Here is a 22,940-nt window from a genome sequence, read left to right on the forward strand (position 1 = left end):
AGCTATCTTTGACGAACTAGTGTAAAACTATATACACACACACACACACACACACACACACACACACACACACACACACACCTATGCCCCTACATAGTGCTGGTGAACTAAAGATTTTCAGCAAATGGACTGGTTGTGGTAGGGGTAGTCTTGGGCAGCTTGGGTAGAGGGAGAAGGAGTGAGTGGCTAGCAGCTCGGAGGGAGGCAGCTAGTTTGCTGGCTTGGAATGCAGCAGGAAGAAATGGCATGTGTATGGACTCAACACGTAATGAACGATTGTAAGCCCCGGTGGGGAGTGGCGCACGCTGAAGGCAGTGTGGGGATGTTAATTGGTAAATGGTATGACTGCTTTCACAGATATCCCAGCCTATCAAGTCTGCAAACATTGCACAGCTTTTTATGTTGGTGTGACTACCAACCAGCTGTCCACCGGGATGAATGGCCAACACCAAACTGTTGCCAAGAACAGAGTTGACCATCCAGTGGCACAACATGCAGTTGAGCACAACATGCTCAATTTCAATGGCTGCTTCACAACCCAGGCGATCTGGACCCTCTGCTCCCATAAGGCCACTACATTTGTGCATTAAATGCCAAGTTCACATACTTACCACCCACCACTCTCCATTACTAGTCGTCAGACAGGCTGTCCCCTCCGAGCTGCTATCCATTCACCCCCAGTCCTTCTCCCAGTCTCCCACCATCTCCCTCTCCATCTACCCCCTCCCCCCCCCAAACCCCCTCCACACCCTACACTACCCCCACCACAACCAGTCCAACTCCCACCAGCACTATGTAGGGGCATAGGTATAGGTGTGTGTGTGTATCATTTAATCCAAAAGTATTTAGTTTTTCTAAATATTATTTAAATCATAACAATAAATTTTTGCAGATGAAATTGTCTTTGTGCTGTTAGGTTTCCTTAGCCAGCACATAAAACTGTGTACTGTGGTGTATTAGTTGTCTTATTTCATGTAATTGAAAAGAATTATGGAATTATACTGTGTTTGTTTATAATTTGTGTGTATGAACTTTCAGCATAAGATCAGATTTGTTGATGATGAGTGTAAAGTGTCAATCGCCTCACTTACAATATCAGAGGATGAAGAATCAGAAGGTAACAGTGAATATGAAGCCAGTTTCTTGAATGAGATTCCATCAGAGGATTCTGATTATATGGTTGGGAAGTATTTAGAATCTGTCAGGTAAGTTATGTTGTTAATAGTTTAGTATTTTAATATAAGCCTCTTCTTTTTTATTTTATTGTTTGCTTATTGTTACTACAGGGTGTGCTTAAAAGAAGGCCCCAGTTGTAAATTTCACTAGTATGAACTGTAAGCATTGTAGAGTGTTGGTTCGAGGTCCCAATTAATGAGTAACTCAAACAGTTTTAGATAAGTGCATGCACAAGTACTGCTTTGTTGTTTCCCACTTATGGTGCCACATAATCAAAATGTGAACTGCTGAACGTAAAGTGTTTTGTGTTCTCCACTTTGCTGAGAGTGAAACTGTAGATTCAGTTCAATTTCCATTTTGTTTACAGTTTAATTGTGATACTCCGTGTCCCAAAAACATCAGTTGATGGTATAGTTAATTCAAAACAAGTGGTTGTATGTGTAAAAAGAAAACCTTGGTATCACCGAAAGTGTCCGAAAAGGATAATGATCATGTTAGGGCATCTTACCTTCATAGTCCTAAGAATTCTGTTCAGAAGGCAAGTCTTGAATTTCTGTTACCAAAGATGACATCATGGAATGTTCTAAAGGAAGAGTTACACATGCATCCTTCAGTTGGTACATGTTTTAAAGTTTGATACATGCTTTAAAGTATGTATGTATATTATAACTTTGCAAGTGAAGTGTTATAGTGGGAAGATAACTTACCTGATCATTTGAAGTTCAGCGATGAGGCAACTTTCCATCCAAGTGGGAAGGTAAGTACACACATTGTTCATATCTGGAGGGTCAGAACAACATCATGAACCTGTACAGTATCAGAGGGATTCCTCCCCCCATCCCTCCCACTGAAGCTATCATAACAGGGAATGCAGCTTTGAATATGTTGCAAGAATGGCTCTTTCCCCAATTAAGTGAACCTAGAAACTACATTTAGCAACAGGATGGAGCCCCCCTCCCCATTGGCATCTCTTACGAGAATGGTTGAACGTGTCAAAGTCCCAGACTGTTGGACTGTTCATAATGGTCAATATGATAGAGTTCTTTTCTGCTGTCCTCTACGTTTGCCTGACCTCATGCCATGTGATTTTTTTTCCTTTGGGACTTTATAAAAGATCGTGTTTATGCTCCTCCACTATCTAATGATTTGGCAGAGTTGAGACACGGAACTGAAAGTGCTATTGCTTCCATTACTCTGGACTTCTTAACCAAAGTTTGTAAAGAATTGGTTTTTACATTGGATGTGTGCCATATAACTGAAGGTGCACATATTGATCATTTGTATGATAAACTATGTTAGTTTACTTTGAATTTGATGTATGATTTGCTGTGAATAGTCTAAATTACACTGTTATAACATACCATTGAAACTGGGATATTCTTTATGTACACCCTGTATTTCCTGGCATCAGAAATGCATCTTGGTATGTAAATATTTCAACATATGACTATAATTCTGATTGTACCTCCTTTATATCATTTTAATTCACTGTTTTCACAGATTGTGAAAAAGGAATCTTAACAATGGAAAAAATTTCGGAAAAGCCAACCAAGTGGCACAATAATAGAGTATGTTGCTGTCACAATATTACTACGCAGAGCCATCAGAAAGAAACCAAACACATTGCACTCGGCCTGCAGCACAACCACCATAAGCAGTCTCATGTACAGTTTGCCATCACTGGCTGGATTTGCTTGGAATACAAGCCTTGCTTTCGTCTCCAGTCTTTGCACCACCTCTCTGTTGCTATTCTGGCAAGTCTTCTCCTCTCTTCTGAATGCTTTCTTCCACTTCTTTTGGCTACTTGTCCCTTGGCCTTCATTCCATGCCTCCTGCTCCCTGTCTTCTTCTTGTGCATCTTCCTGGGCATCCTAATCTCATCCATTTTCCTCACATCCCCATACCATTTTAAATTTTGCCACTCAATCTTCTCTTGTACGGGCTCTTCATGTGTTATCTTCCTAACACATTTATTTCTAATTTTTTTTTTTCCATTTTTGTTTCACCTATCAAATTTGTCAAAAAATCTTTGTTTCACTTGTTGATGCCTTACTTTATTCACCTTATTTCATAACCCAGATTTCTGCACCTGTGCAGTAGAATTGGTGTATAATACAGAGGGGTCCAAAAAATGTATCCACTGTTTAAAAGTCCATAACTTGCCAACTAATTGACGGAGTTGTCTCATTTTTGGTGAAAGTGTAGCTTAAAGTCCAACTTAAAGATATCACTGTAGGTGTTTGAAATGGTCACCATTAACATCCACACGCAAACAATGCCACCGAACTGCAGCACAAACTACTGACTGCAACGCGTTCAGTTGAATATTTGCACATGAATGTATGATGGATTCTTGAAGTTCATCCAATGTGCGTGGCTTTTGTCAATAAACGATGTCCTTTAGTGTTCCCCACAGGTAAAAGTCCAGAGGAGTTAGGTATGGGGAACGTGGTGGATACTCCACAGCACCTCTACAGTCTACCCATCTTCCTGGTATATTTTCGACGAGGTACACCCTAACACGATTTTGGTAGTCTGCTGGGGCACCATCTTGTTGAAAGTAAACTCTTCCATCTCCATACAAGTCTCGGATGGCAGGTAAAATGGATTTCTGAAGCTTTTGAAAGTACACCTCACTGGTAACTGTGACGTCAAAGAAGAATGGCCCAATCAAGCCCCTGTAAGACAACCCACATCACACATTTACTCCTGGCAAATTCACGGCTTTGTCTACATCGATGTTAGGATTTTCGGCGGCCCAGTAGATGCAATTGTGGCGATTTACTGTACCATTGAGTGTGAACTGTGCCTCATCAGACCACACAATCATCTCTGCAAACTCTTCATCATTGCGCACCATGTTAATAAACGACTTGCAGTACTCCGTTCTACGATCTGGGTCATCCTTGTCTTCAAAATTCGCTGAACACTTCAGTTTCATGGGCACACTGTCTCACAGACTTCTGTGGTGAGCGAGTGAATTGTTATAACACAGGACGGGAGTTAGCTGGACTTGTTATTGTTACAGGTTGTCCAGATCGTTGTTTGTGCACATCTTTAACACAGCCTTCGGCTTCAAATTTGTCTCGAATGCGACGAATTGTTAAACGTGTCGGTGGCTCTGTTTGATATTCATTTCGCCATTGCTGTTGAACCTCATTAATGTTTGCATACTTAAAATACCACTTCAAATTTGACTTCCTTTCATAGAATGTAAGCCTTGCGCCAGCCATGTTTACTCGAGTAACTAGGTGCAACTAAGAACAAAACACTGACTATCTGGCAACTGTCAAAAGTACGCAATACAACGCTTGTGTGGCGATTGCCGGAACTACAAACTATTTCACTACCAAAGATGAGACAACTCCGTCAATTAGTCTGCCAGTAATGGACTTTTAAACAGTGGATACATTTTTTTGGACCCCTCTGTATATTTGTTATATCACCTTCCTACTATTCTGGGGGACTTGTTCCATATAATTCATCTCACTCTGCTCATAAAGCTATCAGGTTGTCTTGCTATCCTGCATGTCCACTTATCTCTTTGTAATTTCATCCATTTTCCTGTTTTATACTCAGCAGGAACTTGAAGCTTCCCACCTCTATCAGCTGCTCCCCACACTGTGTTGTGTTTATAATACCTGTATCGTTCTTTCTAGTTGTGACCACTAGCTCACACTTATTTTCAATAAAATTGCGGCCATCCTCTTGCACAACTTATTTCCAAACACCTATTTGCCTCCGTACCTTCTCCTTCTAGTTCCCCCATATTCTCATATCATCTGCACACATCATTGCTGTCATCCTGTCTCCTGTCTCTCTTGCCACTTGTATCATTGCATCACCAACCACCACTATGAAAAGTAATGAAGACAGTATACTTTCTTGTTTTAAACTGTGTCAGCTATCCTGTTCTCTCTCTTCTCATGTCTGAAAAACTTGCACTTTATTGGTACAATTCCTTTATTTTCAATACCCACTGATTCTGCACCTCATTCCTTTTTTATGCCTCCCACACTTTATTTTTGGATACAATGTTATATGCTTTCTCTGAATCCAGGAAAGCCATTGATAGATCTCTCCCATAATAATAATAAAGTGTGACTTCCTTTTAAGTGTACGGTATATGTTATATTGCATTTAGGAACTTTCGGGTAATTGAACATGTATCAATAATTATGGATTTCTGTAGTTGTATATATAAGTTTGGATGTAGCTGTATTGCATTGATGTACTGGTGGATATTGTGTGGTATGACTCCTGTAGTTGATAGTATGATTGGTATAATGTCAACTTTATCCTGATGCTACATGTCCTTGACTTCCTCAGCCAGTTGGATGTAAAGAAATAATAATAATAATAATAATAATGTGTTCCTGTCTTCCAGGCCTACAGAGCTTTCATTTGCTTCCATACAGCTCTCATAACTATATACAGTCACTATGTACCCACACTTTCCACTGTTCTGTCAATTTTCACACTTATTTCATCCAATCCCAGTACCTTTACTCCTTTTTATGTTCAACAGTGGCTTCTCCACTTCTACCCACATTAGATCCTTTTCCATGTCCAGTTCACCATCTATTTCCCACACATGTCTTATCTTCTTCCACTGCTCCATCTCAATACAACAAATCATCAAAATATATCCTCCACAACCCTTTAAAATCTTCCTTCTCTACCTTATTCCCATCATAATCAACCATTATTATATTCTCTGCCATTCCTCTTCTCCCATTTCTTATCATTCCAAACAGTATTTTCGTACTTTGTTTACTATCTTGTCCATCATCGTGGTCCATTTTGTGATCCATTTTTTTTTCTTTTTCTCTGCAATCACATTTTGTGCCTCTTCATTTCTCAGTTTATATTCTTCCATTGTGTCTAATGCCCTTTGTTGAAACCATACTGTAAACACCTTATCTTCTAGAAAACTGCTTCTTTAACTTCAGAATTCCACAGAAGTGTCTCCTTGTATCTCCTCCTATTACCAGCTCTTCCACACACTTCCTTTGCTGCTTCTACAACTGTGCTCTGAAAATGCTTCCAGTCTTCCATCTTTTAGCTTCTATGCTATTATTCACCTTCTTGGTTTTCTACTCTTTTTCCCACCTTTATTTTTCTGTTGTTTATTACCAGTCAGTGGTCTCTATCCAGGACCTCTGATGGTAATACATTAATATATGCAATTTTTTTTGCATCATTTGGTGGTGGGGTGGGATCTTACCTCTGTTACTCTACTAAAAGTCCACATTTGGAGTTTTGGTGAAGAAATTGCACTTCACCTTCCTTGATAGGCTTCTTGAAGACCGTTCCCTTCATTATTTGGTGATAGTTACTGTAACTGTTTCAGCCACTGAAAAGCGATGTTGAAAAAACGTTGACTAATTATCTACCAAACAACGCCACATAACTCAAGATTGGAGGCAGCATCAATAAGTTTGGTGAAAATATCTGGTGTTTGGGATTCTAATAACTTGGGTGAAAGGTTTAAAGTTCGATTAATTAGGTTCTATTTCCTCTGAAACAAATTTTAAATTTCTTTCAAGTCCACATTTACTGTCAAAGAACATTAACATTGCAAGTTTTGTACTGTTTTAAAACAAGTCTTCACATGAAAACAGACAGAAGTTTACAAATCTAATCAGAATAAACTCCACATTTGGCACAGCCACTGACCCACAGCTATTCCTGAGTTACTGTTTCAAGTCATTCAGTGGTCTTCTTACAAGGGAACCTCCCCATCGCACCCCCCTCAGATTTAGTTATAAGTTGGCACAATGGATAGGCCTTCAAAAACGGAACATGGATCAATCGAGAAAACAGGAAGAAGTTGTGTGGAACTATGAAAAAATAAGCAAAATATACAAACTGAGTAGTCTATGGGCAACATAGGCAACATCAAGGACGATGTGAGATCAGGAGCGCCGTGGTCCCGTGGTTAGCGTGAGCAGCTGCGGAACGAGAGGTCCTTGGTTCAAGTCTTCCCTTGAGTGAAATTTTTATTTTCAGACAATTATCAGAGTTCAGGCACTCACAAATAATCAACTTCACTCTCCAAAATTCCAGGACATGTTCAGATTTGCTTGGACATATGCAGGATTTGACGGTCTACACACGGAAAAATTTGAAAACTTTAAAAACATATGTTTTGACAGAGCACAGAGAAAACTGTGCGACTGTGAAACTGTTGCATTCATTTGTTGCAGTTTATGTGACAAACTCTTATGTTTTCATCACTTTTTTGGGAGTGATTATCACATCCACAAGAAAACCTAAATCGGGCAAGGTAAAAGAATCTTTTTACCCATTCGCCACGTGTAAAGTTAGGTGGGTCGACAACATATTCCTGTCATCATCACTTTTTTGGGAGTGATTATCACATCCACAAGAAAACCTAAATCGGGCAAGGTAAAAGAATCTTTTTACCCATTCGCCACGTGTAAAGTTAGGTGGGTCGACAACATATTCCTGTCATGTGACGCACATGCCGTCACCAGTGTCGTATAGAATATATCAGTCTTGTTTTCCTGTGGAGGAATCGGTTGACCTATGACCTTGCGATCAAATGTTTTCGGTTCCCATTGGAGAGGCATGTCCTTTCGTCTACTAATCGCAACACACAGACACCAAACTTATTACAGTGAACAGAGACGTCAATGAACGAACGGACAGATCATAACTTTGCAAAAATAAAATGAGCAAACTTTTCGCTCGAGGGAAGACTTGAACCAAGGACCTCTTATTCCGCAGCTGCTCACGCTAACCGCGCTAACCACGGGACCACCGCGCGCCTGTGCTCACATCATCATTGATGTTGCCTATCTTGCGCATGGACTACTCAGTTTGCATGTTTTGCTTATTTTTTCATAGTTCCACACAACTTCTTCCTGTTTTCTCGATTGATCTGTGTTCAGTTTTTCAAGGCCTATCCACTGTGCCAAATTATAACTAAATCTGAGGGGGGTGCGATGGGGAGGTTCCCTTGTTAGAGGAATTGCTTGCGATAATATTTGGAGAATGTTCACAAAACATGCCATGTGGAGTTGCTGTACAACAAGAAAGTTCACACACAAATAACTTCCAAACAAAATCATTTAAAATTTCCAAACTTTTGCTAACAGGCATAAAACTGTAGTTGTTTCATAATTATGATAAAAGAACAAAAGATTTCATTCATCTTAGCTGAAATTTGTGTGGCATATTTCCACGTGTTCTTCACAATAAGGAGCTTAATGAGCAACTCTTTGAGACACAGAAGCACAGTACAAAGCCCTACACTAAAATGCAGGAAATGCTGAATCTTATTGGCTAATGATTTTGACAGATAGCCAGAGAAGCTCCAGTCCTCAAATACTCACAGTAATTCCCAGTTCATTCAAAAGGGTTACAAAAAGCAAATTATAAAAGAACTTTTGGATTTATGAAACAAAATTTAAGTAAAATAGAACAAAGTTTGAATTATCCCAAAAAAATATATATAAATTGATTTAATACCTAACTTTCTGTTCTGGCTGCTCTTACACAAAATATGCACACTGGACATAAGTCACACGACTCATGATTGGACAAAAATTTCCCCACACATACTTACTTTTTATGTAGTTTTCAATAAGATAAGACATTCTCACACTCCACATATGTCTTCCATGCCCTCTCTCAAACACACTCTATATCATGCACACAGTCGAACATAATTAGATAATAATTTAGAAATGATTACTTTTAATCATCCAGCTACTGTAAGAAAAGGAAAGAAAATTCTAAAAAAAAAAAATCTATGAACTGAATCCTTGTTTGGTTATAGTTTTAGATGAGACTATTAGTGAATACATTATAATGATCTCATGTGTGTTACATTACCAGATGCAAAGTTTGTTTTGTTTGCAGATGATACATACATTGCAACAAGTAGTAAATTAAGTACCGTTTCAGAAACGGCTGCTAATCAAGTTTTCACTGACATTAACAAATGATTTAAATCCAGTTCACTGTCATTAAACGTTGAAAAGACCCACTATATGCAATTCAGAACCTGTAGGAGATTTGCTTCCACATATGTATAACATATGAAGACGTACAGTTCGAAGAGATTGACATTATTAATTTTCTGGGATTACAACTCAATAATAAATTCAACTGGGAAATGCGTGCAGCAGAATTGTTGAAGCACCTAAACAAGTCTGTATCTGCAGTGAGAATGATGTCAGATGTAGGAGATTTATTAAAAGAACTTGCATGCTTTGCTTACTTTCATTCTGTTATGTCATATGGTGACATATTCTGGGCTAGTGCGTCAAACCGAGAAAAAGTTTTAACTGAGAAAAATTTTTTTGCGTGCAAAAGCGTATAATGAGAATCATTTGTGGTGTACATTCGAGAATGTCATGTAGAAACCTGTTCAAGGAACTTTGTATTCTGACCACTGCTTCTCAGTATATTTATTCCTTAACGAAATTTGTTGCAAGTAATATGTGTCTATTTCCAACCAATAGCTCAATACATAGTATCAGTATTGGAATAAGAACAATTTACTTTAAAAAGACAGTTTAGACAGAGCTTTTTGTAGGCAACTCCTTCTTCCCTATAGACGAATAACTTAACAAGGACTGTTAGACCAGCTTTAATAAAAATTACTGTTAGATTGCAGTTTTGACAGCACTTGGTCATAACAGTCAAGATTAGGTATGTTTTGTATGATAAATTTGTTAGAAGTGCGTAACTATATTTCATTCTGACAATGTATTAATTCTGTAAATATTAGCAGTTCCACTTCACTGTAATGCATTCACGTATTTTGAAAATCTCCTGACAACGGTAGTGAGTATTATACTCAAATGTTTTATGTTTTTATTTTAGATTTTCTTACTTGTCCACACCCATGAGAATCATCTAATTTCTGGGTCTATGCAATAAAAACTGAATCTAATCTTATCTGGAAAACTGTCTGTTTGAAAGTTGGAAAATACTTCTTATCGTGCACTTTGTCATGTGTAGACAATTTAAGTGGTATAACAAGACAAGTTAACTTGCTAATAAATGCTTCCTCTGCCATGGAAAACAATCATCATTATCTATGGGTGAACAGGCCTGCAAGTATGGATCCATAATCAAATAGCTCAAAAATGCATCTCCATTGCACTAATTGTGCTAGAGAATACCATGAAAATATTCACCAGTCTATAATGCTGCTCCTGACAACTTGACTTCTTCAAGGAATCGGCACAATTCAGTTGTTTTCAAACTTACACCAAAGTACAGTACATCTGCCTGTGAAGCTGAGGTAATGGCACATAAAGAAAGCCTACATGCCATGGGTTATTTGCAAGATTGTTGTGTTTCACTCGAGTACTGTTACCTCCTAGTTGATATGGTCAGTGAACTATTCCATAGTGTGTTTGTTGGCCCTCACACACTTTTATAGTTGTGTTCACATTGTCCTGCTGTCACTAGGCTACTCGCAACACATGTTCACTGCAGGTGCTTGCTAACTTGCCATTTCAGAAATTTGATTTAAGGTCAAGGAAATGTGAAGTGCAAAAATTTATAAACTAGAACTTAGGTTATAAAGTTTGTATGTATGGTTACAGTTTTCATTTATAATATGAGATTATAGTGAATTACAGTGCTGTCAACAGGTACTTTTTCCATTTACAGAAGCCCAATGAAAGGAAGAGGCCAATTCAAAATACCAGAAATAAAACAACATAACAAATTAGATACATCATCAGATGCAGATGACTTCAATGATACATATGCAAGGGTAAGTTATTGTCAATGACATGGTGTAAATGCTGCATGTTTACAGTCTCATCTTAATAACAAAGCTGAGTTTCAATTAATAGGGAGAAAGAAAACAAAACTCAGAATGGCATAACATCAGATATACGCTACCTCGATGATTGATTGGTTGTTAACCTTGTTCAGTTCACAACCTAAGTGTTAATCTTACATATATATTGCAGTTTCAAGCAAACCAAAATCACTTACATATTCCATAAATATGCAGTTTATTGTAGAATGGTTGTCTGATATCTTTGGTAAAGAAATTTGTGACACATGGGAATATTGGTGATGAGAGTGCACCTAAAAGTAATTAGAATTTGACACTTTGTGACATGTGTGGTCTGAGTGGGGCACAGTGAAGTGGGGGATGCCCCAGGGACCAGTGCTTGGGCCACTTCTGTTCCTTATTTATATAAATGTTATGCCCTCTAGTATTACAGGTGATTTGAAAATGTTTCTGTGTGCTGATGACACTAGTTTGGTAGTAAAGGATGTTGTGTGCAACATTGCCATTGTTTCAAATGGTGAAGTTCATGACATAAGTTCATGGTTTGTAGAAAAACAACTAACACTAAATCACAGCAGGACAGTTTTTACAGTTTCTAACACACAATTCAACAAAACCCTATGTTTTAATTTCACAGAATGGGCTATGATTAGTGAAACTGAACAGTTCAAACTTCTTGGTGTTCAGATATATAGCAAACTTTCATGGAAAGCCCACATTCAGACTTAATGCTGCCATTTTTACTATTTGAACGGTATCTGAAGTAAGTGATAGCTCAACACAAAAAGTAGTCTACTTTGCTTATTTTCATTTGCTTGTGGCATATGACATTATATTTTGGGGTAACTCTTCCCATTCTCAAAGGATATTTTTGGCTCAGAAATGGGTGGTTTGGGCAATAACTGGTGTAAATTCGTAGACCTCTTGTCGACCCCTGTTCATTAGTCTGGGTATTCTGACATTGGCCTCTCAATACATATATTCTTTACTGTCATTTCTTCTTAACAATATCAGCTTATTCCCAAAATTAGCAGTTTTCACTCAGTTAATACTAGGCAGAAATCCAATCTGCATTTGGATTGCACTTCCTTGACTCTTGTGCAGAAAGGTGTGCAGTATACTGCTGCATCTGTTTTCAGTGTGCTACCCAAGAATTCAAAAATCTTAGCAGTAATCCATGCACTTTCAAATTGAAACTGAAGAGTTTCCTCATGGATCACTACTCCTATTCTGTTGAGGAGTTCCTTGAAAAATTAAGATGATTCTTGTGTTACATTGTTGATTGTGTTCACATAAACTTATGGCTTGTCTTTTTTTTTTGGGTTCATAAACATTTTATTTTATCTGTCATTACTGTTTTGTTGTTGATATGTTCCATGATCTTGCAGATTTGGTCCTATGGAAATAGACGTGTAAAACAATAAATAAATAAAATTGAACTAAAGAAACAAGCAGCTAAAATAGGTCCTCACATCTCCTTTGATAAAACTAAAATATTGACAAACATCAAGCACTCATGTAAATACCTTAAAGTTAAAGAGCAAAAGATTGAAATAGTAAAAGAATTCAAATATCATGGAGAATGGATTAGTTGGAATGCTTGGAAAAGCAAAGCAATGGAATCCAGGAAAAATAAACTTTAATTGGCCTTCCAACTAACAAAAAATACACAACAAAAAATCCCTTTCATGGGGGTCCAAAATTACACATTACAAGACAGTGATTAAGCCAGAAGCACTGTATGCAGCAAAAACACTAAACATGAATTTCAAAGGCCAAATGGAGAAACTTGAGCTAAAGGAAAGAAAAATTTTAAGAAAAATCATAGGACCAAAATTTCAACACAATAAAATTATATACATCAAAAATGAAACACTCTACAAGAAAACTGAAAAACTTTCAGATACTATGCGAAAAAGGAGGATAAAATTTTATGGTCATCTTCGCAGAATGAATTCCAACAGATTAACCAAACAAATCTTTGACTTTTTCTGTAACCGCAAAACAAAACCCAACTGGTTTAAAGAAGCTGAGAAAGGCCTAGTAAAATTAAAGATTTCAGAAAATTCACTTATCAATTGAACATCGAAATTAATTACTAAAGATGAAAACATAAGGTTCCAAGACAAATCTACACAAAAGTCCAAACCGTTTCATCTCAGAAGAAGAGAGGAAAAGAAGATCAGAAAGAATGAAGAAATACTGGACCCTAAGAAAAGAACAGTGCAAAAAGAAATTATTTATCCAGCATACCTCAAAGACGGTGAAACAAAAGAAAAAGAAGAAGAAGAAAGAGGTAGTGTTTGACAGCAGTAAAGCCATGGCTAGAAATTTATATGGATAAGAAAAATAGTACCCCACTGTCCCTAATCTCTATCTACAAGTCTTTGTTATTCATCTTTAGATATTAAAGTTTTGGAAAGCACTTTCAACCATTCGGTACAATCTTGCTCCTGTTTTATACACCATAGCTCTGACAACAAGTTTCTGCCAGTCCCTAATTTTTGTCTGCTTAAGTATGCATTCAGCTTTGAAGCTTTGCTTTAAATTAACAGCTGAACATATTTCGAAGTAAGTCATGTCAAATTTGAACACATTTCCTTCTTTATCAAAGATTAACACAAATTATTTTTGTTCCTTATTAATATTTAAGCCCTTCTGCTGAGATGAAATTTTGTACCCATTTTCATCTCCAAGTTTCATACCCTCCACACCTTTGATTTTCTCCTTCCCATAAAAAATTTAACCAGATTTCCTCCAAATCGATGATATAATTTCTTTTCTTGCATTAATCTGTAGCTGTCTTGCTTCACCTCAAATGACATTATGTTTAGATTGTTAATTTTGTCAAACCTCTTAGTAATGTTTTCTACCATTCTAGCTAGAAGGTAAGGAAAGAAACAGATTTCCACCAAACCTAAGCCTTGTGGACAATCCAAGGATGCCCACAGACTGCAAGTTTTCAGCTACTATTACAATAGATAGATGTATGGTGCTGTTTCATGCAGTCACATTTGTTGGTTGCTGTTAATACAATTTGACAAAAATTGATGATAATATTGACACTGCCTCTAACTTTTCAGTAGATTATTACAGATACGCACTGATATGCCCACAGATATCAGAATTCTCACAACCTTTTATCAACAAAGTAACTATTACTGTAAACATTCACAGATATATCCACATCAGTGCAGACTTCTAGCCATGCCCATGGTAATAGGTGCTGTATGGGAAGTGGTGTCAACAGTAACGAGTAAGATTCCAGATGGTAATAAGATTTACTAATTTCCAGCATTCTGGAAGTCATGATTTCAGCAACTGTATGATTTACCAAATTATGCAATAAATTGTGGAGAACTGTTGAAGTTGCACTATTAATTTTCTTTATTACTTGATAACTAGTTTCAAACCTAAGCTCATTATCAAATCATTGGATAAACTATGCAATAACACCCATTACGACAGCTCCATGATTTTTCATTCTAGTTAAACACAACTTGTAAAGCATCGCAGGGCTGAACTTCATTCAATAGATATTATTGTGTAGCTTATTGGATAATTTGATAATAAGCTTAGTTTGAAACTAGTCATCAAGTAATAAATAAAATTAATAGTGAAACTTCGATGGTTCTCTGCAATTTATTGCATAATTTGGTAATGAGATTTGTACTTACAAATAAAAGTCCTTCTACATCTTAAAAACAGTACAACAACTGCATCACAAGGTCTGAAGATATTTCCAATTTACTTTTACACAATATTTTGAACTCAAAATTGAGCTCAGATTATAGTATAAGTAACTCTCTCCAAATAAGACAGAAAAATGTAAATATACATATGTTCAACTATTAGTTATAAACATATATTCTTAGTAACAACTCTTATAAATGTTCTGAAAACATTGTTTGTGTATTATAAGCCTCCTTGCATGTACAAAGTAATCTTTCTGCTCAAATAAATCTTTGTACTTAGAAAAATATTTTCATTAGCAAAACTGATAAACTCACATTCATGTGAAGTATACACTTAGGAGTAAACAGCAGATCAACTGTGTAACTAGGATAAACACAAGGTGTTTTTCTTTCACCAATTACATTTTAGATGCAATGGAGTCAGCACTATTTGTGAATAACAGATTCAGTTACAGTTGCCTCACTTCACTAATATAGGGTGTCACTGGAGGAATGGTCAGTATTCAGGGATATAACAGGAACAATCATTCAAAGCAAGAAAAAACTAATAAACATCGGCTCGCTTTAAAAATGTGTACCTTAAGATTGAGCTATTAACACTACTTCACCTTCGATACTGTGAAACAAATCTCTTCTGCTGCAAGCGCTTTCTTTTCCATATTTTGAGAGGTGGTAGTGTGGTCCAAAACAAGGAATAATGTCCAGTAAACGTGGGCTGCAAAATGCGCACATTAAGAGCTATGAGCACGTGGTCAGTAAATGAGATTTTTTTCACAGTAGCGAAGATGAGCAAGTACTCATAGGTCGTTGTTATCCACTTTAGAGCCCATGTTTACTGGACATTTTTTTTTAAATTGGGTCCATACTACTACCTGTCAAAATGTGAAAATGAAATAGCTTGCAGTAGAAGAGATTTGTTTCACAGTATTGAAGATGTAGTAGTGGTCAAACCTCTTAAAGTATGCATTTTAGAGCCCATGTTTACTAGATCATCCCTGAAATGTGCGTGAATATTGACCATTGCTCCTGGGACACACAGTATATTTTTGATTATTCCACATTTGTAATATGATTGTTCTCATTTGTGATGTGACGTATGGAAAATGCATGTTGGGTCAGACATAAACTTAATTAATTTGCTATGAAACTGTACGTTTTATTTGTACCTTTTCAGGATTCCTTTTGTGTTGATGACATGGAGGTGGAGTCACTGCATTCTGATAAAAATGAATGTGATATTGAGGAATCAAGGCTTTATATAAGAAAGAGACGCAGAAAAGTACTCAAAAAGTCATCTAAAAGATGGAGACGTATTACTGGTTGTCATGATTCAAATACAGATGAAACTGATTGAGAAGATTTAGTTTGGAAATTAAAATAAACATCTAGTCTTTACTCACTGTGTTGAGTTTTTAAATAAATGTTAAAAATTACTATATTTGATGTTGTTTATGGTAACAAAAGACCTATCTTACTACCTTTGATCTTTACATGAACCATATATTAAAGTGTCATAGTTCTAAGATGCTGGTGATACTACTTTGATAGTACCTCCCATTAATTTTACAGTTTTCTGCTGCAGTCAGTAGACGTTAATGCATCATTACTCACCATCCCTTTAAGCTTTGTTGCCAATTTTCATATACTCTTTATACCCCTGCCTCCATCCTCTCTATTCTCCCCCTTCTTCAGTCCCCATTTCTCCTACACACGTCAGCCACCTAACCTGCATACCCCTCACTTCACCATTTCTACCTCCCACTCCCACTCCCACTCCCACTCCCACTCCTCCTCCTCCTCCTCCTCCTCCTCCTCCTCCTGCTAACTAGCTCACCTTTCACTTCACCCACAAAGACCCCTAACCCCTCATCCTCTCACATCCTCCTCCTCACCTCTGACCTGCACCCACTTACTGTTCCACCCTTCTCCATTCCCTCCCCACCTGCTCCAACTCCACCCTCACCTTCACCCTCTCCACCTCCACCTCTCCCATCCATCCCTCCACATTTGCCCCACCCCACCCCACGCCACTTGCCCCACCCCACCCCACGCCACTTGCCCCACCCCACCCCACGCCACTTGCCCCACACCACGTCCCCTGCCCCAACCCACGCCACTTGCTCCACCCCACACCTCACCACCTGCACCTGCTTCTCTTCCCACCTGCTCCTTATAGCTTCACCACCTGATCCTCATCAACCCTCCATGTAATCCTCATCCCCTCACCATCAAATCCTTCTCTCCTTCCCACTTGATCATCCACCCTTTCCCTTTCCCTTTCCTGCCCTTCCCTCTCTCCCCTCCCTTATTTTTCTTTATCTCCTCCCCTCTTTTTTATCCCCCCCCCTCTCTCTCTCTCTCTCTCTCTCTCTCTCTCTCTCTCTCTCTCTCTCTCTCTCTCTCTCTCTCTCTCTCTCTCTTTTACCCTCTCCCCTCTTTTCTTGCTCCGCCTTTTTCTTTTTCCCCCCTCCCTTTTTTTCTTTGCCCTCCTTCCTTCTCTTTCTTTTTCCCCCACCCCTCTCTTTCTTTCTCCCATCCCCTCTTGTTTCTTTTGAACCTTCTCATCTATCTATCTCTCCCTCCCTCCCGCCTTTCTCTCACTCCCGCCTTTCTCTCCCTCCCGCCTTTCTCTCCCTCCCGCCTTTCTCTCCCTCCCGCCTTTCTCTCCCTCCCGCCTTTCTCTCCCTCCCGCCTTTCTCTCCCTCCCGCCTTTCTCTCCCTCCCGCCTTTCTCTCCCTCCCGCCTTTCTCTCCCTCCCGCCTTTCTCTCCCTCCCGCCTTTCTCTCCCTCCCCCCTTTATCTCCGTCCCCCCTTTCTCTCCCTTCCCCCTTTCTCTCCTGCCCCCCTTTCTCTCCCACCCCCATTTCTCTCCCGCCCCTTCCCCATCCCATTCCCCTTTTCCCTCTCCCTTTCCCTCTCCTCCTCCTCCTCCTCCTCCTTCTTCTTCTTCTTCTTCTTCTTCTTCCATTTCATCTTCTCCTCCTCTCTTTCATCTTCTCCTTATGTTTTCATCTCTCCTCCTCCTCCTCCACCACCACCACCACCACCACTACCACCAGCCACTTCTTGTCTATTCCCCCCTCCTCCTCCACCTCCACCTCTGCATTTTCATCATTCTCCCCCTCCACTTCACCATTCTTCCTTTCAACTTGCTTTTACTTTTTGCAATTCTTGTCGTTCCTCTTCAACAGTCTACTCCTTTCCTTCCACATTCAAATCTGTGTCTGGCCACTGTGATTTAGGTTTCCTATGATTTACCTCAGTCGCTCCAGTCAGATGCAGAATGGTTTCTTTGAAAGGGCATGGCTGATTTCCTTCCCCATCTCCGATACAACCTGAGATTATGCTCTGTCTCTAATGAATTCACTGTCAGCAAGACATTAAACTATAATCTTCCTTATACTTGAAAGAACCCAGGCTTGTGCTCCATCCCTAATGACTTTGATGACAACAGGACATTAAACTGTAGTCTGTCTTCCTTCCTTCCTTTCTTTCTACCTTCCTTCCCCTCCACATCTTCTAGGTTCTCTCCTTCATGTTCTATCCCATATCACTCTTCCCCTTGTAAGTTCTCTTGGTCTACATTATCACCATCATCTTCTCCCAGACCCTTTGCTCCTACTGTTCGTGACTTCTCCCATTTCCTGTTCCTTAGCACCCTCCTAACTTTCTTCTCCCTACCCATCTCCTCTCTTGCCCATTCTTTTCGCCAGCCCCTCTCCTTATCCACTTCCTCCTCTTTTTAAATGAATGGTTTTGATAGCAGAGCAGTATTCATAGTAAAAATGAGTGCTGCTACCTCACAACTTGTCACGATGACATCCAAGAAGTTTATGTTGACATGCCAGTCAGTATTTTATGTTATATCTGTTTATGTTTTTTCGTAGAAATGTCCAGTTAAGTAAAGAGACCAGTTAAGTATTAAATTACCCATCATAGTACATATTTTTCTTTAAAAAAAATATGTGTAACATCTTCTTGAGCTAGAGATGGAAAAGAACACAGCAAAATTTTGATTCATCAGTGTTAATCGATACCATATTTTAAAATATTAATAAAACCACTGTGCGAAAACGCATGTGAATTTCATAGTAGTAATGAATGCTTCTTCGAATGTCGTTTGACAGTTCTTCACACACACATTTACTATTTAGCATGTACGATTTCTTTTTCAGCTGTGTTATGAAGTTATAGTATGTTGCTGAACATAGGGCCGTGACGAAGTTCCTCCACCTGGTACGATTTCTAACAAGACTCTTCACTTCATTTCAGGTTTTCCCATCCTCTGCAGCTTCTCTCTCGATCGTCCTTTTCCATGTCTGTTTGGAACAACCACGTTTTCTAACTCCTTGAGGGTTCCAATCCAATGCCACCCTTTCAACAGCTCCATCTGTTTTCCTCAATGTATGTCCAATCCATTTCCATTTTCTTTCCTTGATTTGTATATTGATTGGTTGCAGATTTTTCTCCCTCCAGAGATCTTCATTTGTCATTATATCTGGCCATCTCACATTTAAAATATGCCAGAGACAGTGACTGATAAAAACTTGGAGCTAGTTTTTGATGTGGTTAGTCACCTTCCAAGTTTCGCAACTGAACAACCTTCACATTGCTATTGAAAAGCCGGAGTTTGGTCTTCTTTGAGATGTTCCCATTTCTCCAAACAGGGTACAGTTGTACAAATGCACCATTTGCTTTGCAGATGCAACTGCAGACATCCTCCTCAGTGCCTCCTATACTCGTGACTATACTTCCGAAATAGAGGAAAGATTGGACCTGTTCTATGTCCTCTCCATTAATGGCCAGCCTATTCGTGATGGTCAAATCCGCATTTCTTTCCTTTTGCAAACATTTATCTTGAGGCATGCAACTTCTACCTCTCTCTGTAACCTGGCCAATTTCTCTTCGATGTCTTAATATCGTTGTGCCATTAAGAAAATGTCTGCAAAATCTAGATCTTTGAGCCTGTCCCACATCTCTTATTGACAGAGTTGAAAGCCTTTTCAAAGTCAATGAAGGTAAGGTAGAGGGTGTGTTGCCACTCCGCACTTTGTTCAAGAAGAATTCTGAGAGTATTGATAAGGTCCACATATTTGCAATAGTCATAAAAAGAGCAGAGTCCATTCTGTGTACTTTTAGGTGTGTTGGAGAACATTTATGTGCTTGTCTGTACAAAGAGAGTGAATTCTATAAATACTGAACTGAATATAGGGGGATAAGAATCATAATTTTATAATCTCTTTAACTCTATTCTTGACTGATTGATGTAATGTTCAGGAGGTTCATCAAAGAAAAAATGATATGTCTCCCAGCTGAAATGATGTTATGGCTTTCCTTAATTTAATACACATCAGCAAAACATTGACCTATAACTTCTGATGCACACATGGGAATAAGAGACAGGGCAGATGCCAGGTACAGGAAATAGGTAGATCGAAGAAGAGCTGCCAAGTTAATTTTTGCCTCAATTTTTGCAAGGCAGCATGGGCTTGATATTGACAGCAACCATTTCCCACCCACCACATGTTGGGGTATTTATGTTGCACATTTGTGTGCAGTCTCTTCAAAACATCAGTTAAAGATCTTGATTAACAGTTTTCCATGTTTTTATGAGTTATATATGCACAATCTCTTTCACACCAAAGAAGCAAATGAGTGTCTTCTTCACATGTTCTCACTTGGTGCATCATTTTTCCTCAATGACACTGGCTGTGGTGTTTTCCACTGGCTTCACTAATGGGTAGGTTTGCAGTTCAAAATTGTAGGAGCTTGTCTTATCATCAGTCACAGTTTCAGAAAAATTGTGTCATGTTGCATTGAACCTTCAGATCACGGAACACAGTGTATCTTTTGATCTTCTTGGAACAACTGTGGCATAAATGTTTTAGCAACACTTTCCATGTCTTTGGTTCTGAAGTTAGGTACTTTAATAGTATACATCTGTTATCAGCAAATTTACCTTTTTTTAAGGGTCTATAATAATTGTTCTGCATGGTGGTTGAGCCTGTTAATAAGATATATTAAAGCAATGACTCTAATCTTCAGCTTGTGTCATTGAAATAATTATATCTTTGTGTCCTAAGTAAAATTTTATGATCTTTTCAAATAAGAACTCGTGTAATCTTACAGGAAATGCCAACATTTTAGCAGGTTCAGATCCCTGTTTGTCAAAACAAAGATTTGATTTTAATAGATTAATTTTATTGATCTTAATTTTGGAAGACTATTACCACATTCTCAGGAAACTTGTCAGTATTTTATCAAGAACTAAATTTGAAAAAATTGAGTAGGGACTTGGTGTGTATTGTGCTATTTTTTTAACAGATGTGGATGCATTTATTAAAATAATGCACTGTGCTAGTTGTTTAGCATGGTATATCAATGTGATTTGTTTGAATGTCATACAGTGGTAATTGGTCAGTCTCGTATTTGCATTTGTGTCTTTGGAATAACGAGGGAGAATAAACAAAATTGTAAATAGCAATAGAGGGATGTGGGTTTATGTTGTTGTGCATGCAGGAATGTGTTTATTGTTAAATAATGCCTTGCAGAAATTGTTTAGTTGATAATATTGACATATTTTGTTAAAATAATGCACTTTGGTAATTATTAAACATTTAAAATCATGTGTTTACATATTTGTGAGAATGGAAACATTGTATTTGGGGAAAATCGGTCAAAAAAGATAAACAGCATTAGGAGATGGAGTGCTTATGTCATTGTTTTTTTAACACATTGTGACATCACACATCAGTAACACAGGGACAAGTTTCTTGTAGCAATAGTTTATTTGTTGCACTGTGGTAACTGTTCAGTCTTATTTTTATTCATGTGTCTTTAGAGAAAATCGACCAAAATTGTAAATGGCAGTGGGATGTGTATCACTGGTGCAGTTGTTTTTAATAAACTATGATGTCACACTTTAATAATGCAGGGACATGTTCCTCTTAGAAATAGTCTATTGGTTGCTCAATCTCATACTTTGAGTGGGTATTCATGGAAAAATCGGCTACAATTAAAAATAGCAACGGAAGCTGTAGTGCTTACAGAAAATGCCCAATACAGTTGTGTTAATTGCGATATGAAACTTGAAGGTGGCAATTTTATACGATTTTTATGGTAATTTTGAAGTAGGATAATACCCTGTCATATAGTTCATCTGGATGAGTGAATGGACTAATCTACATTTTGCAGAATATGCCATGATGTCATGAATTTATAGTAATTCAACCACGCACTAATTTGATAGTCTCTTACCCCTTAAATTGTGGTAATATTTGCTGTCATTTTTAAGTAGTATAACTCTGCTGCCGATGATCATTTCACCACATCGCAAAGACCTCGAATGACGAGGCCCACGCAATTTCTCTCCTAATTGGGGGTGGGGGGAGGGGGGAAGTTGCCGTTTCAATTTGTTCCCATTAGCCCAGTGATAAAGGGAAAGCTGATATTTAATGTATTACATACAAATGCCTGACTGTGGACAGGGTAGTGATTCCTCTGGTGACCTTGAAGAAATTAAGTCTGGTGCCAACTGAGACCAGAAGTGACCGTGAGATGAGGTTGCTATCTGCGTCAGAATCTACCCTGGTTTCCATATCATACATATGTCGCTGAACTTGTACTGAACTGTACTCACCATTTATCGTACAACCTCATGAACAAAGAGCTTATGGTGCATTATGCTGTTAGAATTGAGGAACACAGTGAGCATAGCCACCACATTTGACTGGGCTTGTCAAGCTTTTTTTGGTCTGAGTGACGCAGAGTGCTTCCACAGAGACAATTGAGCTTTAGTTTCTATGGCATATGTGAAAATGTGCATTTAATCACCTGTTTTTACACATTTCAGTAGTTCTTCACCATTGTTCAGTTCGTCTAGCGATTCCTGACTAACATTCGCTGCTGTTTTTGTTCAAAATTCTACTGGTTAGGAACAAATAAAGCTGGCACACATTTCGTATCCAAAAATGTGAAAATATGTCCTGGGATGGGCCAGTTCCTATGCCAACATCATCAGCAACTCCTCTGACTATGATTCAGCACACTTTTTCTTTTCCACAATTTCATCAGTCGATGATGTGCTGGCAGACCAGGGTGCTCGTCATCATAATTTTTACGGCCTTCTTCGAAATGTTTCTACCATTCGGCAAATCCTTCTGTTACTCATACCAGACTCACGAAAAGCAGTTTGCAACATTGGTAAAACTTCACTGGGCTGTATTCTTTCTTATCCCAATTTGTAATACAGAGTCTGTGATTCATTTCTATACAAA

The 22,940-nt window shown here is 38.3% G+C and overlaps 1 protein-coding gene across 1 annotated transcript in view; it reads left to right on the plus strand.

Annotated features, from left to right (window-relative positions):
* The window catches only part of LOC126183299 (Fanconi anemia group M protein), a 237,968-nt gene extending 221,855 nt beyond the window's left edge, over positions 1-16,113 (plus strand). The window contains exons 21-23 of the mRNA XM_049925138.1: positions 1,039-1,205; positions 10,834-10,939; positions 15,839-16,113. Coding sequence (XP_049781095.1) covers positions 1,039-1,205; positions 10,834-10,939; positions 15,839-16,018 — 453 coding nt within the window. The 3' untranslated portion in view covers positions 16,019-16,113. The remainder of the gene's footprint in view (positions 1-1,038; positions 1,206-10,833; positions 10,940-15,838) is intronic.
* Positions 16,114-22,940: the final 6,827 nt, after the last annotated feature.

The sequence above is a fragment of the Schistocerca cancellata genome, chromosome 4 (assembly GCF_023864275.1).
Source record: "Schistocerca cancellata isolate TAMUIC-IGC-003103 chromosome 4, iqSchCanc2.1, whole genome shotgun sequence".
Classification (NCBI taxonomy): domain Eukaryota; kingdom Metazoa; phylum Arthropoda; class Insecta; order Orthoptera; family Acrididae; genus Schistocerca; species Schistocerca cancellata.